Genomic DNA, 16,082 nt, shown 5'->3' with positions numbered 1-16,082 from the left:
CCTCGAGTCGCTGTTTACTTTAATTGGAGGGGGAGGGGGGGGGGGCGCTAGGTTTTACTTAACGAAATGGCGCTCGGGACGCGCAATGGGGAAAAGCCTCAGGGGTGCTAAAAGGTGTCGATAATCGAGCAAACGGCCATGACATCGCACGCTTGTAATTGCAGTGATTCATGATTTAATACCGCGAGGAGGACGCGACAATGACTCTTACCTGTTGGCATTGTCATGCCGCGTCAACACTTATATGTGCGTCGCGTTGCCACTGTACTTCCTCTACATCCGTTAAATTTACGGAAATTTATGGCTGCGTCGTTTTCCGAGGAAAATTTGCGATGTAATTTGATAAATGATTCAATTCAATGCGGCCGCGCTGCTGAGAGGTCGCCGGCTAAGATCACCGTCACCAGTTTCCGTTAAGACTTTGATACGACGCCACGATGAGCTACACTTTTTCATTAAGTAATTTTTTCCTATTTTCAAAGAAGTTAATCATCGAAAAAAAGTTACAATGATGGATTACCGTCGGACTTGCAGCGACAAAAATATTTTCTGTTATTAAGAAAAAAAAAGTAGATGACACGTATACAACAAAAAACATATTGCACGCGCTTTTCCAACTCCCCCCCCCCCCCCCCTCTTCTAACCAATTTTTCAGCGTAAGTCACACAGGAAAACTGTTTCACCGAAATACTTCTTTCTCTTACATACGTATCTCCCGATGAAATCTCACCTGGCGGAGATACAAAAAAAACCTCGCAGAAGCGCGCGCGCGTTCGTTCTTTCGGCGTGAATCAACACCCTCGAACGGTTATTTACGATGGTTACGCCACGTTTAAAAAAGTGGAAAGCTTGTGGCCTCGGGGGGCTCGCTAGCCCCCCTCGATCCAGAAAAAAAAGGTGTCGGAGATCTCACTCGCGCGCTTGGATGAAAAATTTTTACCGTCGTCGCAAAAGGGTGTCGTTTTTTTCTTGGCTAACTCTAGATTTATATCGACGTAATGGCTGCTTAATGGAAAAAATCCGTGCGTGCTATCGTAATTTTACGAGATAAATCGACAGCGATATTTTTTGGGGGGAGAGGGCTATTGTTTATTCTATTTTTTTTTATTTTTAGGGATTCGGAACATATGTATTTGGTAAGAAAAGCGTCAATCTAATGGATGCTCATTTATACTTTTTTTTAATATCAGATCGTAAGATATCACATTTTATTACTGTTTGAACACCATTTAATTCTCAATTTTTCACAAAATAAAAGCTTTAATTATAAAATCCAACCAACCGATTTTTTTTCCGCAAAAAGAAAACGTTGCAAATCGAATCACGACGCTGCCTTCAAAGCAACACGTTATTACGTCATTCACACCAAAACGTACAATGCCATAAGCATAATTTCAAAAAAGAAGAGGAATTCAAGCGCCATTCAAAAAGTTAGAACGTTCCCACAAGGAGACTCTTCGTCGTTTTTTTTTGTTTTTTCGGAAGAAAGTGAAAGCGTGCACGCGCGCGTTGCTGAATGAGCGCGCAAATTGGCATCGCGAGAGCTATCGTACAACATAAACGGATAAGCCTAATTTTCAGTCCAGTTTTTTTTTCTCTTTGCCGGACGTTCCGTAACACAACATACACCGTGCATATAATGTGTACATCGCGAAACAAGCGATGCTACTTTACTCGGTACCGCGTGGAAAAATATATGAAAATTGAGAAGGTTTACTGCGATCCACAACTAAACTACGTGAATCGTACGCAAAACCTACAGCAAATTATATTACCATTAAGAAATGTGAGGTATGCATAAGGTTTGTATTTTTGGCCGTGTATTTTTATCAAATGACAATGTATCATTATTATCCTCCCAACATGTTGCAATGAAGGAAAATTTCGCGATGAGGGAGACCAACCCTTAAATAAATCGACAACTCTCTGTTTCATTAAATGTTTTGCTGAATATATTGTTAGCTGCTTTACATGTCGTTTGACCTCTCAGTGGAAAAACTACATTGCCAAATGAATACCGTGTCCACCATTGTAATAAAAGTTATGTATAAAATTAGTGCCTAGCTTGACTAGAAATAGCCATTGCTACGGTTTATAACAATGATACTCAAGTATCAGCAACAATGACAATCTCTAGTCAAGCTTCGCAATAAATTTGTACATAACTTTTACTACAATAGTGGATGCAGCATTAATTTGACAATGTAGTTTTTTCCATTGATAGGTTCAAATCACATGTAATTTCGACTCCCTGACGTGGCTGACAACATATTCAGTGAAACGTTCGATCGATCAGAGAGCCGTTAATTTAATTAAAGGTTGACCTTCTTCATGGTTAAATTTTCGTTTATTGTATATATTTGGTGACATCGATGGTTGAATTCTTAAAAAGGAACGGTCGGTATGTGAAAAAAAAACACAACGTCTGCGTGCGAATAAGCCAAAGTTAAGACGTCTACTACAAAAGTTTTTCAAACAATTAGTTTTTTCGCGCGTTTCGTTGAAAAAACCGATAATCTGAAATTCCTCGCAAAAAGCGCGCACATAAAAGAAAACAGAGTGCGAACCAGCCGCCAGCAAAATAACTTACTTTGGTCTCATCTCCCGCAACACAATGGGCGCGCAGCCCCACGATCGCGCCCCATTCAGCGAGTTTCGGATCGCCTCGAGGAAAAGAAAAAGCTGCACACAACGCGCGCACGCCTGACTGGAATTATCTCGGCGGGGCGAGCGGCAAAGCTCGCGGTCCTACACTAATTTCTCTCATTGAGATCTACGGCGTCGGCGCGCTCTTTTGTGAGATCGCGCGCCTACATACCTGCGCGCCGCGGAAGCAGCATCGCCTCGATCCGAATGCTCCCACGCGGCTGGGGGGGGGGGGGGGGGGGGAGTTTCCGCGAGCTGACGGACGCTCCTCGAAGAAAAGTGCAATCGACGGGACGTGAGAGAGCGCGCGGGACGGCGGCGAACGAACCGCCACTCCGATGGGAACAGATTTTGCCCATGCTTTCTTTTGCTTCCGAGGACACGGGTATCGATCGCGTCGAACTTTCGTGATACGTATTTAGCTCCAACGTGAGTATCATTTGGCGTATGTCTGCTGTCACATTTTCAGCTGAGACGATGAATTTAAACCGCAAAATACTATTGGGGTTTATGTAGGATTAGTATTGTTCTTTTCGGGTCGGCGCGGAATGGTAGTTTTAGCCAACCGACCTCGGCGGTGCGCAAGACAAAATAAATAAATCAATCAATAAAAATAGCCGTAATAATTGGACTGCTCTGCGTCCGTTGGTCGCAGTTGTCGAGAGCATATACATGCCTTTACAACGCTCCTATAGACAGATTTCCATTAAAGAGAAAGTACGCACTTTTCCGCGTTCGGTACTGATGGCATTCCAATAGCGATTCGCGGTAACAAACTTGAGCTCGCGAATGTGCAATACAAAAAACCGACCGGTTTCGCGTTAGTAAGCTTCGTTAAGCTTCTCACAAAAAGAAAAAAAGAGAGAGCGCACCCTTAACCACGATGAACAATCAACTTGGCAAAGTCCCATGAGCGAGTGTACGCGCGGAAAAAAAAGACGAGTAAGAGCCCTTGGGCTCACAATGGCGTACGGAACTTCTTCTTCGTGCGAGTTTCTCTCCCCCTTTGAAGGACTGGCTTCGCGCATGAATGAGTCGACGAATGAATGCCCTGAAGAACGCAGAGCCAGAGACCTTCGAAAGTTGAAGGCGAAAATTCGCTTTCCAAAAGGGGACACACGGTTTTTTTCATAGACTTCCGGTCGACGCGGCCAGCTTTCTTGAAGGCAATAAGCGCCGGAAGTCGTAATCGACGCGGACACACGGTGAGCATTGCTTTGATTCGAAAGATTACGCAGGTGAGGGTCAACGAGTGACTTAGATACTGCCGCTGAAATTGTCGCTTGGAAGACCTCAAGCCGCACGAAGTCGATTGCGCCAGGTAATGCACAGGTGAAAGCTCAAGCTCTCGGGACCGTATGACCGCGCTTGCGAGAGCTGCGTCCAAGCAAGCGCACAAGCAATTCCAGAAATGGCAAATGGTCAAATGCGAAGAATCTTCGTTAATCTTGTACGAGTATGTGCGCAAGTTTATGCATGCGTAGTGCGAAGCCTCAGCAACGAAGAAAACGTCCGGTGTGCAGCATGGATTTTTATACAATGATGTGCATATCTATAGATACATATATATATATACTGGGCGCGAAGACCGAAAAGTACGCGTGGGAATGGTTCAGAGGAGATTCACGAATCTGTTCGAGCGGAAAAGTTTCCTCTTTTTCCCAGGAGCGAAACTCGAGATACTTCTTTTTTGGCGGAGTGATTTTTCCTCTCTTTCGCCGCAAAACTCTTCAATGGGGGAAGTGGCACTTTGAAAGGGCTTTAAATTTTGCGGTCAGTTTTTGAAAGTAATACGCTAAGCACTGCGATGACTTTTTATGGGAGCAGCCAGTATTTATTGCTATTATGTTGGAGCTTTATACAATTTTTGTTTAAGTGGGATTCATAATTAGCTTTTAATGAAATCGGTTTTGTAAAGAACGAAATAGTCTGATTTTCCAAGATAAATAAATTATAATTAATAAATTATTTTCCTGTTCTTATAACCACAAATAATAAATGAGTTTTCTTATATTAGAGTTGAAATTGTAAAGGCTGGAATGTAAGTTTGCTCGGACAAATAACGTGTACGCAATAATTGATGAAATGTTTATAAAATGAACGTCGAGTCTCGCAAATGAATATGAAAAAAAAATATATTAGCAGTAGAAAAATAAACAAACCTGTAGAAAACAATCAAAACTTGAAAGCAACCTTTGAAACGCTCACACGCTTGTTTGGCGCTGCAAGCCAGCATCTTCCCAAGCGTCGTATTTTCGGTGGAGAAGAGGAGGAGAAAAAAAAATCTTTGTTCAGGCGAATCTCTGTGAGAAGTGAAGGAAAAAAATGTGGGCCAATCTACAACACACACGCGCGCCGCGCGCGCGCTCGCGCGCTCGCGCGCACATCGCATGTAAGAATGCAGCATTGAAGATAAGAGGCGGAAAAAGATAAATCGCTTTTTGGACAATCGCTCTTTGCGGTTCCCACGTCCAATTAGTTCGTTTTTGCCACCTAGACGACTTTAGAATTTCGCCGCACGCATCGCGCCCAATCTGCATATGTATATAATGACGGCCGAGCGGCGTGTTCGAGCAAACGATTGGGCCGGATGTGGCGCCGGCCGCGACTTCTGTGTGCGCGCAGATACACGTGCACACGCGCGTACGCACGCGTGTACGTGTATATGTGCCATTTGCTTTATCTCCGGCGAGTCCGCGCATTTGGCATTTCTCGTCGGTGCGGCTTTCGAGGCTTTTATGCGCGCACGATCGACGAGATCGATTCGACGCGTTGCGGTCGTGTTCGCAATTTTCTCGTTGGTTGCGGCGCCTCCTCGACGCACCCGCGTCACGAGTGCCCATGCGTCGACGCTCGCGGTGCGCGCGGAGAGTTAAGCCGAGGCAATTGAAATCAAAATATTTAGGCGCGCTGAATCGACATTCATCGGCGCACATTCATCATTGCGCTTTTCCCGCCGTGACACGCGATCATCGTTTATTTTGAAAGGGGTTATCCGACATCTACTTAGCCGCGCGCATAAAACACACGGGCGACGAGGTGGCAACGGAAAAGCGAGAACGAACGGCACGAGTACCAGTCACAACAGATCGACGCGAGCTGGAACAATCCTTTAGCATTAATTTTCAGCGATCGAGGCCTCGAGCCCGCCGTCCGCGGGAAGAGAAAGAAAAATGGCGCGTGAAATCGCGGATCCGAGGTCTCATGGGAACGTCTCCGCGCGCGAGAGGAATAGGCGACCCCTTGAAAATTGGCGCGCGCGCGCGCTCTCACGCTTGACTCTTTTTGGGGTGGCTGCCGCGAATCCCTCAAGCAAGTCGCCGACAAAAGGGGCCTTCCTTCCCTCTCTCTCCTTCTGGCGGGCGCTTCCAGTACGCACACTTCACCGTTGTTGGGCTTCCGCGCGTGTATACGCGCGCGCACGTACCGCCAGGGAGAAAGGCCGAGAGCGTGCGATAGCAGCAGCGGGTACTCCAAATTTAAAGCGCATCGCGCAACTGTTTGTCTTTGGCCCGTTAATCTTCGGCAGGCGGTGAATTGCCCTGCGCTCTGCGCGCTGTTTGCTTTTCGCCGATAGGGCAGCGAAGCCTGCGAGGCCACCGTGCCGTTGAGCTTCGTTGTTTTTCTCGGTCGGTCGGGGTTTCCGCGCGGGGACGAGCCGGAGGCAGCGCACGCTCGCTTCGCGAATTGTCGACGGAGGCTGCGAAGTCGAGCGCTCGACGCGGGACCCAGCTGTTGCTTCTTCTCGGCAGCGACAGCGAAGCGCCGCCCGCTCGCAATAGCTGCGAGCCGATCGCGACCTTACGTCGTGCAATTGGAATCGATGTCGAGCGCGCTCGTCTATTCGAAAACGAGATGATTTACGAGCGCGCGAGCACGCCCAGGAGGAAGGCAACGTAAGGAGGAGGGGCAAGAAATCGAAAAAATAAATAAATTGTGAACAGCGCCGGGGCAGCATCGTTGCTCACCGCAGCGTTATCAATCAAAGCCGAGCTGCCGCAGCTGTGAAACGGCGCGCCGAAGAGCGTCGGCAACCCCCAGGACAGTTTCGGTCGAGAAATCGGACAAATGACCTGAGACGCGACAAGGTGGCCGTGGCGGCATGAGAACCGAATGACCAGCGCGGCAGTGGCGGGCAATATCACTCGGTCGAATCTCTCTCTCTCTCTCTCTCTCCGACCAGATGCCGTCGCACGCGCAACCCTCTTCCGCGGCCTGCTTTCCCAAGTCGGCACGCAACGCCGAGACAGATGCTTGCGCGTACGCGCCCTTCTCGCACAGATCCAGATAAGGGGCCTTTAGCGCGCCTATATGAGAATGCCTCGCGTCTTGCGCTGGCGCGCGTCGATGAGTCAATTGGAACGGGAGCTCGCACCTGCATACGCGCGAATGGCCCATGATACCTCTCTCTCTCTCTCTCTCGCTCACTTTTTTTTCGAGGACAGCTATATTGACCAGCTGTTGTCGAGTTAAGCTTCAATTTGAATCGATGAATCGTGTCTTTTTTTATCTTCGGCTACTGTAATTTTTTTGAAAGAGTGGCTTTCTATCGATTTGGTTATTAATGGTTGTTTGCCGGGTTCTTAAACGCGATCATTTCGAACGTCACTTGCGTGGTCGTAAATTTGAGTATACGCAAGTTTCGGCTTTATTTACCTTTTTTTTCATTCGCGGAATTTGACTAATTTACAGCATTTATCCAACACAGTTGAGTTTCATCAAAGTGGACGGAAGTAACACGCACGCGAGGGAATGTCTGTTAGAGCAAACCTATAATCTTGACTAATGAAAAGCGTCGGATTGCGATGCGGCAACATATTTCCTTAATCTATTTGCTTCCCGCATCACCAAAAAGTCATCTAAGTAAATATCATTACGAGGGGCTGCGAACTGTAATTTTTCTTTCCGCGCGATTTTAATTGCGCCACGTGAAATTAAAATAAAAACAATTCCCTTGACTGCATGACTATTCCAAATAACGTGAGATTTGACTTGATCGAACGCAGTTGGCAAATGTTGCTTTTTTAAACGTGATACGACAAACACAGGGTTGAAACGACAAAAAAAAAACTGGACGCACCCCTCTGAGAGTTTGCCTTTAGGTCGGTGTCATAAACCTTCCGGTGTATATGTGCGCAATTAGTCCGACAAAAATCTGTCGTATATGTGCTCCAGGTGCAAAGGCGACCTCCCGTCGAACGCGCAAGCTCGTGGGAAGTTTGTCTACGTAATTACACATTCGCGCAGATAAGGATAAGCGACGAATGAAGTCGAGCTGATGATATCTCGGTTTTCTTGTTCGTTGAAAAACACGATTAAAAAAAAGCTTGCGACAAAATATATATTGTCACGGATTGGCGTAAACCCAAGCGGGTGCAGCGACTCGCTTGAAACCCATCGATTCGAATAAGCTCTGCGACGGCAGATTACTTTGGATGACGAACAAAGTGACATCTAGGCCTTCCGTCTCGGCCAAGTATTTGGCTTGAGCTTGCGCCACGCATTTGCCGTAACCCTTTCGTTTGTGCTCGTCTAGCGTTTGCAGTATTCCGAGACCGCCGATGCTACATTGGAATATCCAGGCGAGCAGAGAGTGATCTTGTTTCGAGAATAGTCCGTAGCCGCCGTTGAGCCTCGCGATTTCCGTCAAAAAACCAAGGGTCTTCTCGGGATGCCGAGTGTCTCGATGAGGCCAAAGCGAATGGATCAGTGGCACGAAAGTTTCATCGATTCGTTTCAATTCGCACTCTTCTGGAACTCTGCGTCGACAAATAATCAAGTGCTTTTCATCGATAACGTACAGCTCGAAGATAAGATGAGATAAGCTCCGTGTACTTACTTCACTTTTATCTTCGAGCAGTGCTCCTTCGATAGGAAGTAGCAATAATTATCGAGAGACTTGTAACTGACGCAGCCCTTACTCCGTCCTGCTGTCTCTAAAAAATTCTTCAAGACGCCCAGGATGCCTTCGTGAACGCAAGCGAAAATCAACGATTCGCTCCAGTTTATACGGCGTGTCTTGCGTAGAACTTCCTGCAATATATCTTTGGATTCGTCAAACGCAAACACGACGAGGCTTATCCTTGCACCCTAGAGCGCCAAACAGATAACGTACTTGAATGCAGTGATGATCACGGGAAACTCAAGCGGTTATCGTACTCACGCCCGCGATGCTGATGAAAACGCCAGCATCGGTCGTTCCGTGCGGGCAGTAGAAATCGATCTTCACCGAAGGCTCTTTAGCCTTCCACTTGATTGAGTTGTTCACGTGATTGTGGTACTGCAATTCGCCGGAGAAAAGAGACAAAGATGATCGGCACGCGACGGACGTTGCGCTGCTCGTACCTGGAGCAGGCAGGAACTTACGTAGGCGTACGCCGGCCAATCGCGTTTCAGGAGATCCAGCAGCGAGCTCCATTTGTCCACCGGCAGGCTCTGCAGTACGTCCATGGCGACTCGTTGGCGTTGGCTGCCGGGCTACGACGTCGAGCAGAGCTCGTGCGCGCGGACACGAGCGCGCGTGTCAATCTGCGGGAGTGCGCACGTGACTTGCCGCGAGCACGACGCCTCCGCAATCAACAAGTGTCTCGCGCATGCGTCGGATAATACTTTGATCGCTCGTCCGTTCCCCTTGTCTTGTCTTCCACGAGCTCGTCGCGTTGCCGCTCGATCTCTATCCGAAGCATCCGTGGTGGCGCAACCAATTCAATCCGCATTTAGAGCTCGGCTTCGCGGCATCAAGGGATCGCCGTTCTTTCGGCCACATCTTAACGTGCATCTGGCGAAAAGACAGTTGGAGACGTGGCCGCGACGGTGATGGTCTCTTTGATCGACGAGGTTCCCTCGCGAGGCGGAGATCGGAGCGATGGTCCCCAAGGGAAAGAGCACCTCGGCCCACGGTGCTGCGAGCAACGTATTTGCTTAAGCGGAATCGTTGGAACCTCTCGCGGCAGGGAATGTTATAATATATTCGCCAGCCACGAAATCAGACACAGTCTCGCAGCTGGCGCGACAGGCCGAGCTGACCCGCCTGCGTTCTACGCTCTCATCGTCAATTACACGAGTCTCGTGGGAAGCGCGTCTATGATTACTATTTTGATAAGCGAACGCCGTCGCGCGCTCGCCCGTTTCGTATACCTACCCTTTCCTCTTGTCGGAATTCACGCGCGCGCGGAGAGATGCGCGACTGCATCGTTTTTTAAGGGCTGCGCAGGCTCGTGGGAGTCGAGTATCAGCTGTGTTTCTCTCTCTCTCTCTCTCTCATTTTAATTTCATGTTTGCCCAGCTTTTCAATTTAATGAGACTTCCGGCTAGTGGATGACCTGCCGTTTGGTCAACGGTTTAAAGGGACCGGGTTGAGCTTTACCTTCTCTGTCGGGCAATGGCGCGCGCTTTTTCGACCGAAGTCCCGACCGAGGTATTACCGCTCACGTGAGAGATACAGAGAGAGGGGAGAAAAAGAAGACAACGTCAGAACCGCGGGCTCGCGGAGACGATTTCCAGTACAAGCATGCAAAATAGTCGAACGCCTAGCGCCACGCGATTCGCGTTGTTTCACACGATCGCGAAGCGGAGGCGCTCCGTCGCGTCTTCGCAGCGACTGCAGCTGCTCGTCTGCGGCCAATGCGCATTAATGAGGGGTCTTGCGAGTATAAAGAGCGTGCTCGCGCGTCATGTGCAAGCGATGCCGCGCGCATTACCAGTTCCGAGGGTTCAGCCCGTAATTATTATGTGACTTTGTTGCCTTTCTTTTCTCTCTCTCTCTCTCTCTCTCTCTCTTTCTCTTTCGTGTTTTTCGTTTGATGGATGGTTTTGTTTTTTTTGCCCTGACTACTTCGCTGAGCACGTGGCTGCAACTTGCAATACGAGTCTATTATTTTACGTGCAGACTCGGCGTACGAGCAGTGCGATGCGAGTTATTCTTCAGACTGGCAAAGTGTTCCAGTACTTTCGATCGGAAAACAATATGACACGTATTCTTTACTGTTTGGCGTGAATTATAGAGGTACTGTGCAGTCAAATTGCTGTCAAGCGTACATAAGTGAATTCTATGTTTCGCCAAAAATAAATTGCCACATACAATGGAATTTCGTTGAAAAATTTTATTAAGAAAAAGATAAATGGCTCTTTCATATTCCACGTTCACTTCAGTCAACGAGCCAAGCGTACGTATAACACGAAAGTCGTTAAACAAGCTTGCACGTACTGCAATTGATTGCACGGTCGGCAAAGAGAGAGAGAGAGAGAGAGAGAGAGAGAGAGAGAGAGAGAGGCGGCAATTCGTGCGAAGAAAGGCGAGTGATTAGATGGTAAGTGCAAGCGAGGAGCTAAGGAGGGTTAAAAGAGAGAAAGAGAGAGAAGGAGTTGTGGGCGCTACGCACGATGCTTCCGACGGATATTCGGCGTCGAAAATTGCCAATTGTCTCAATGGGCCGGCGACTCGGCTGCTGCCGCTGCCCCATTGTCTAACTAACGCGGGGCCAGCGCAGACAGCATCAAAAGGAGCGAACGCCAAAGACCGAATACATGTCCGCGCACTTAAACTATTTCGCTCTTTTTTTCGTCCATTCCCTCCTTCCTGCCTGCCTCTTTAAAATTTCCGACCCTAACTAATTGGCTTCAATAAGTGTGCATGGAATCTAAACACTCATCAGACGGATTTCTTATCTTTGTTTTTCGCATTCTTTTTTCGCGATCTCATCGCAAGCTTATCGAGCACACCGTAGTACCTGTGAAAAGCCGGGATTCCGCGGTACACACAGTCAAACAGCCGAACGAGTGGAGCTGCCTCCGACTCCTGTGCTTTTAATTGTCTCTCTCGCGCGCCCAATTATTTCTTGTTTTGTCTCTCTCTCTCTCTCTCTCTCTCTCTCTCTCTCTCTCTCTCTCTCTCTCTCTCTCTCTCTCTCTCTCTCCGTCTCTCTCGGGAATTGGGGCTTTTCTCTTTGTCTCTGGCCGGGCCTGCGCCTGGGCGGGGCCCCAAGTTCGAGGAAAAGCCTCGCGCCATTCGTTGGTCCGCGTCCTTCGGCGCGGACTTTTCCAGTGATCGGCGCGCCTGCTGTTTGCCGAAGGGATGCATGCGGGACCAGAGCAACGGAATGCGCGCCTGATTCCTTTCTGCCTTGGGCGCAGCCGGAGCCGTTTCTCCTTTTCTCTTTCTTCCGCGCGACTCTCGGGCGGCTGCCTCGCGGAAAAGCCGGACTAGCGATATGAACACAGGGGAATGCAGGAGTCAGTCTATTTATTCGAGCAGCAGCTATGCGTGGGCTCTGAAATGGTCTTTGGGCTCAAATAGTAGGACGCGGCCGACGACACGTGGACGAAGCCCAGGGACGCGAAGAGTCTTTGCGAGGCTGAGTTGCGATCGATTATGAAGCAGGAAACGTCGATGTCGTCGCGCTCGGCAATGTCCTTCGCCATGGCCATCGATACGAGCGCTCCATAGCCCTTGCGTCGGTGAGCGTCCAGCGTCTGCAACATGCCCAAGCCGCCCAAGTTGCACTGCAGTATCCACGCGGCCACGGAGTTGTCCTTCTTCGAGAACAGCCCGAAGCCCCCGTTCAGGCGGCCGATCGTCGTCAAAAACGCGAGCGACTGCTCCGGGCAATCGACGTCCCGGTGCGGCCACAGCGAGTGGATCAACGGGATGTGGGACTCGTCTATGCGCCTGAGCTCGCAGCCTTTGGGCACTCTGCGAAGAGAGCACAGCCAGCGTTACGCTTGGAAATGCGGATCGCGATGGGGAACGGCCGCTTTGCTTACGCACTCGACCGTTATCTTACGACACTCGTCCCTGGGCATGAGAAAGCTCAAGTTGACGTTGCGCTCGTACTCGGCGATGTGTCCCCTGGCTTTCTCCTCGGCGAGAAACTCGTCCAAGAGCTCGTTGACGTTGTCGTGCACGCAATACAGCACGCACTTTTCGTTCCAGCTGATCAGGCTCGTCTCGCGAAGCACGCCCCGGAATAGATCTCTCGCCTCGTCGAACGAGAACAGCATCACGTATTTCCGCCCGTGCTGAAATCGAGGCGGCGGCTGGATCGCCGTGAACGCGACTTGCGTGGGTGCCAGCGCAGCCAAATACTCACGTTTGATTTGCTGACGAACACGCCCGCATCGGCCCTGGCATCGGGACAGTAGAATTCAATGTCGACCGCGGGATCCTTCAGTTTCCACTTGATGGAGTTGTGAACGAAATTATAGTACTGCGCAAATAAAAGAGTAGAGGCTAGATGCAAAGTCGCGCTGCTAAGCGACACAGCTGAAACGGACTTACATAAGCGAATCTCGGCCAATCGCGTCTCAGAGTGTCCCTCAATGCGGTCCACTTGTCGACTGGCAGGCGTTGTAGTATGTCCATATGCTTGGAAATACCGATAAACTCGCTCGCCGCGTCCACGGGCGAATGAGCCTCGACGGCAATACGACTGCCTCGCTCGGTCTAATCGCTGCTGATCTGGAGCGCTGATCGATGACACACGCATGCGTGGCCCTCCTGATCGATGATTCGTCCGCCGACGACTCTGGCACAACGTTCGCGAGCGACCCGCGTGATATCGAAAATATCCCGTAGATCGTTGCGGTGGAACGACGCCAAGTGTCGGAGGTAACGTAAGTGCGACGCGGCTTTCGTTTGTTCGTACGCTGCTACAACGCTCCTGTAACTTGTCGCGAGTACTCGCGACAGAAATGCGCTCTTCGAGTCGGCGCTGCTAAGGCAGAGAGCAATATTATTCGTGGGCGGTACGGCGCGACGCTGCTCGAGCCTCTCCGCGGCTTTCGTCGCGCTTGACGTCGGTGGAAACCGGCGAGGCGACCGCGGTGGAAAAGCGCCCGGAGAAGTCAAAGTGGAATTCGAGTTGGCTCGCTTAGCTATCCGACCTGCGTCGTCGAGTAGCGTACTACGGGCGCGCGGCGAGCACTGCGAATATGCGCGCGCAACGGACAATGCCGCGCGGGAATTCTTGCGGTTCGCCGACGCGCGTGACCCTCTTACGTCCTCCTCCTCCTCCTCCTCCTCCTCCTCCTCCTCCTCCTCCTCCTCCTCCTCCTCCTCCTCCTCCTCCTCCTCCTCCTCCTCCTCCTCCTTGCTCTCCTCGCGCCGGCATTTTGTCTCGATAAAGCCGCGAGAATGCGCAGCACTTGAACCTTCTTTTTGCGCTTTTGTTTTGCTCATATACCGAGCGAACTTCGTCTGATATTTTTTTTTTCGGGGACCGTCAGCTTTTTCTTTCGCTCTCGCACTCTCGCGTGCTTTTATTCTTTGACGCAAGCAGCTTGAAGAAAAGTTTCATGGGCGGGAGGGAGGGGGCATTGAGATTTTTTTTTCAGCCGATGTGGTTGAGCTACCGAGAGGCCTCTTAGTTTCAAAGGTTCGTTTCGTGGAGATTTGCGTGGGTAATTTTGCCGACATTAATAAAACACCAATAGATATTTTGACCGCAGTTTTATGGCATGGACAATAAATTAGACATTGGCTGTATTTCTTTTCAAAATGACGGATAATGACGAACGGCGATCTCTCACTTTATAAATCGTAGCGGTCGATCGATCGATCTGCTATACGACCTACTGTTAAATCAGCAATACTTCTTTCTCTTGTAATAACTTAAAATATAGAAGTGTACTGTTATCCTCTTAAATGACAGAAGAGTACATTATGATAAGCAAAAACTTAATTGACCTAATAAAATCTTTAATGGACGATTGGACGCGTATATCAAGACTTTTGTCGACGTTATATGTGTAAGAGGAGTCGTAATCCCTTCGATGACAGAAAGATTCCAATATATTGTCACATCTTTGAGAAAGGTGCCGACAATGCATCACTTGCCGCGCATCAAAGTAATCATACGGACGAGCATCACTTTCACACGTGCGAGAGCAATCCAGCCATCTCGAATCCAAATGATTTTTGCTCGAAAATTCGGCAGTGCATCGGCAGCATTGAACTGGCACATTCCCATGCGCCGCGAGCCGTGTAAGCTCTCAATAATCTCTCGACATACCAGATCCGATCAATATTGTCATCTTCGGACTCATCATCGAGGCCGCATCGTGACTTTGATTTATGACGGCAGCCCGAGGTTCTCACACTCGGCCCGCGTGCGAGCTTCGTCCGAGATACAGTCCGCCAACATTTTGATCATCTCGCTGCGATTGCCCATCCTTGCGAGCGACATTCGCGCCGCGCGACCTTCGCGTGAGCGCAACAGCTGAGAGAGAACTATCGGCGATAAAGGGTCGGACGCGTTCGGATGAAATTCATTCAGTAAAGCGAGAGCCTCCGAAGGAAGAAAAAAAAGGAGAAGGATAAAGACTGCTGCTTTATTTTGGTCGCCCTTGCCGATTGCGCAACTTGGACGCGGGCGAGTTTCACTGACGACAGGGGAACTCGCACGCCGCTTATCGTACATTTGCACAGCTGGGGAAGTGACGTTTATCGCGCTAGCATTTCTCTCTCTCTCTTTCTCGCTCTCTCTCGCTCTCTTTTGCGGAGAAGCCTAGCACAGCCTGTGCGCGTTTGAATAGAAATCAACGTGAAATTTTGCGGATTGTTTGCGTCGAGATTACGCGCTCTAGTTGTTTTCAAACGACAAAGCGGGTCGAAATTAAGATAAGGATCGGAGTGCTCATTAGTTTATTGGCACTGTACATGTAACAAGCCATCTGTTTCATTTGTCAAGTTACGTTGACTTCACAATACACAAAACAAAGAATTTACGTTCAGGCTACATAGTGAAAATACCATTGCTTTTGTTAGCAATTTCAAATGGACGATTACGAGGCTCGCAGTCCTAGAACCGTGAATGTCTCGTATCCTTAATACCTGCGAGTGAAAAACCTGTTGCGGAGATGTCGAACAAATTGATTATTCGAAATTGAAAAGGGGCGGACAAGAGGAAGCGCGGACTCCGCCGGTGCAAGAGCTGCTTGTGAGGAAAGAATTTTCGCGCGTCCCTGCTCCTGCCGCGAACCGAAAACTTCGTATTTTCCCGAGAAGAATGAGTCGGAGGTCTTCGAGAGCCACAAGGAAGCAATTCATCGTGAGCATGCTGAGATAAGTGAGCTCGTCTCGGAACATTAAAGGCGCCTCCTTTTTTGTTGGGACCAAGTCACGCCAGGCTATCTTTCCGAATGGCCACACATCGCATAGAAAAGCCAAATTAGTCGGAGAAGATGCTTTTTTCCCCTCACGCTTCGTGAGAAGAAACTTCAAACACAGCGGCCAGAGAGAGGGAGAGAGAGAGAGAGAGAGCGCGTCGACTGGCACATTTCCACGAGTTCGCTTATCGGCTTTCCGACTTATCGGCGCTAATACCCTAACGCTGCAGTCGCGTTGCATCGTGAGAAAACACCGTGCTTAACGTTCATTACTTAGGATGCTGCTCCACATGCTTTCACGGGTGCATCGTCCTGCTCACTGATAATCTTCG

The 16,082-nt window shown here is 49.3% G+C and overlaps 3 protein-coding genes across 3 annotated transcripts in view; all 3 read right to left on the bottom strand.

Annotated features, from left to right (window-relative positions):
- Nucleotides 1-16,082, bottom strand: part of LOC131662914 (CDK5 regulatory subunit-associated protein 3) — an 86,363-nt gene that overhangs the window by 19,890 nt on the left and 50,391 nt on the right. The window lies entirely within an intron of this gene.
- Nucleotides 4,483-9,382, bottom strand: LOC131662917 (uncharacterized). Its single transcript, XM_058932915.1, has 4 exons — nt 9,013-9,382; nt 8,810-8,926; nt 8,486-8,736; nt 4,483-8,405 (listed from the first exon to the last, which is right to left on the bottom strand). The coding sequence occupies exons 1-4, from the start codon at nt 9,094-9,096 to the stop codon at nt 7,994-7,996; spliced, it is 864 nt and encodes a 287-aa protein (XP_058788898.1). The 5' UTR covers nt 9,097-9,382; the 3' UTR covers nt 4,483-7,993.
- Nucleotides 11,498-13,397, bottom strand: LOC131662916 (uncharacterized). The gene is made up of 4 exons (XM_058932914.1): nt 12,923-13,397; nt 12,735-12,851; nt 12,413-12,663; nt 11,498-12,337 (listed from the first exon to the last, which is right to left on the bottom strand). Exons 1-4 carry the CDS (start codon nt 13,004-13,006, stop codon nt 11,884-11,886), a joined length of 906 nt encoding a protein of 301 aa, XP_058788897.1. The 5' UTR covers nt 13,007-13,397; the 3' UTR covers nt 11,498-11,883.

The sequence above is a fragment of the Phymastichus coffea genome, unplaced genomic scaffold (assembly GCF_024137745.1).
Source record: "Phymastichus coffea isolate CEN01 unplaced genomic scaffold, Cenicafe_Pcof_1.1 PCOF00028, whole genome shotgun sequence".
NCBI lineage: Eukaryota > Metazoa > Arthropoda > Insecta > Hymenoptera > Eulophidae > Phymastichus > Phymastichus coffea.
The sequence above is the reverse complement of the archived record's forward strand: the minus strand, read 5'-3'. Positions and strand labels throughout refer to the sequence as shown.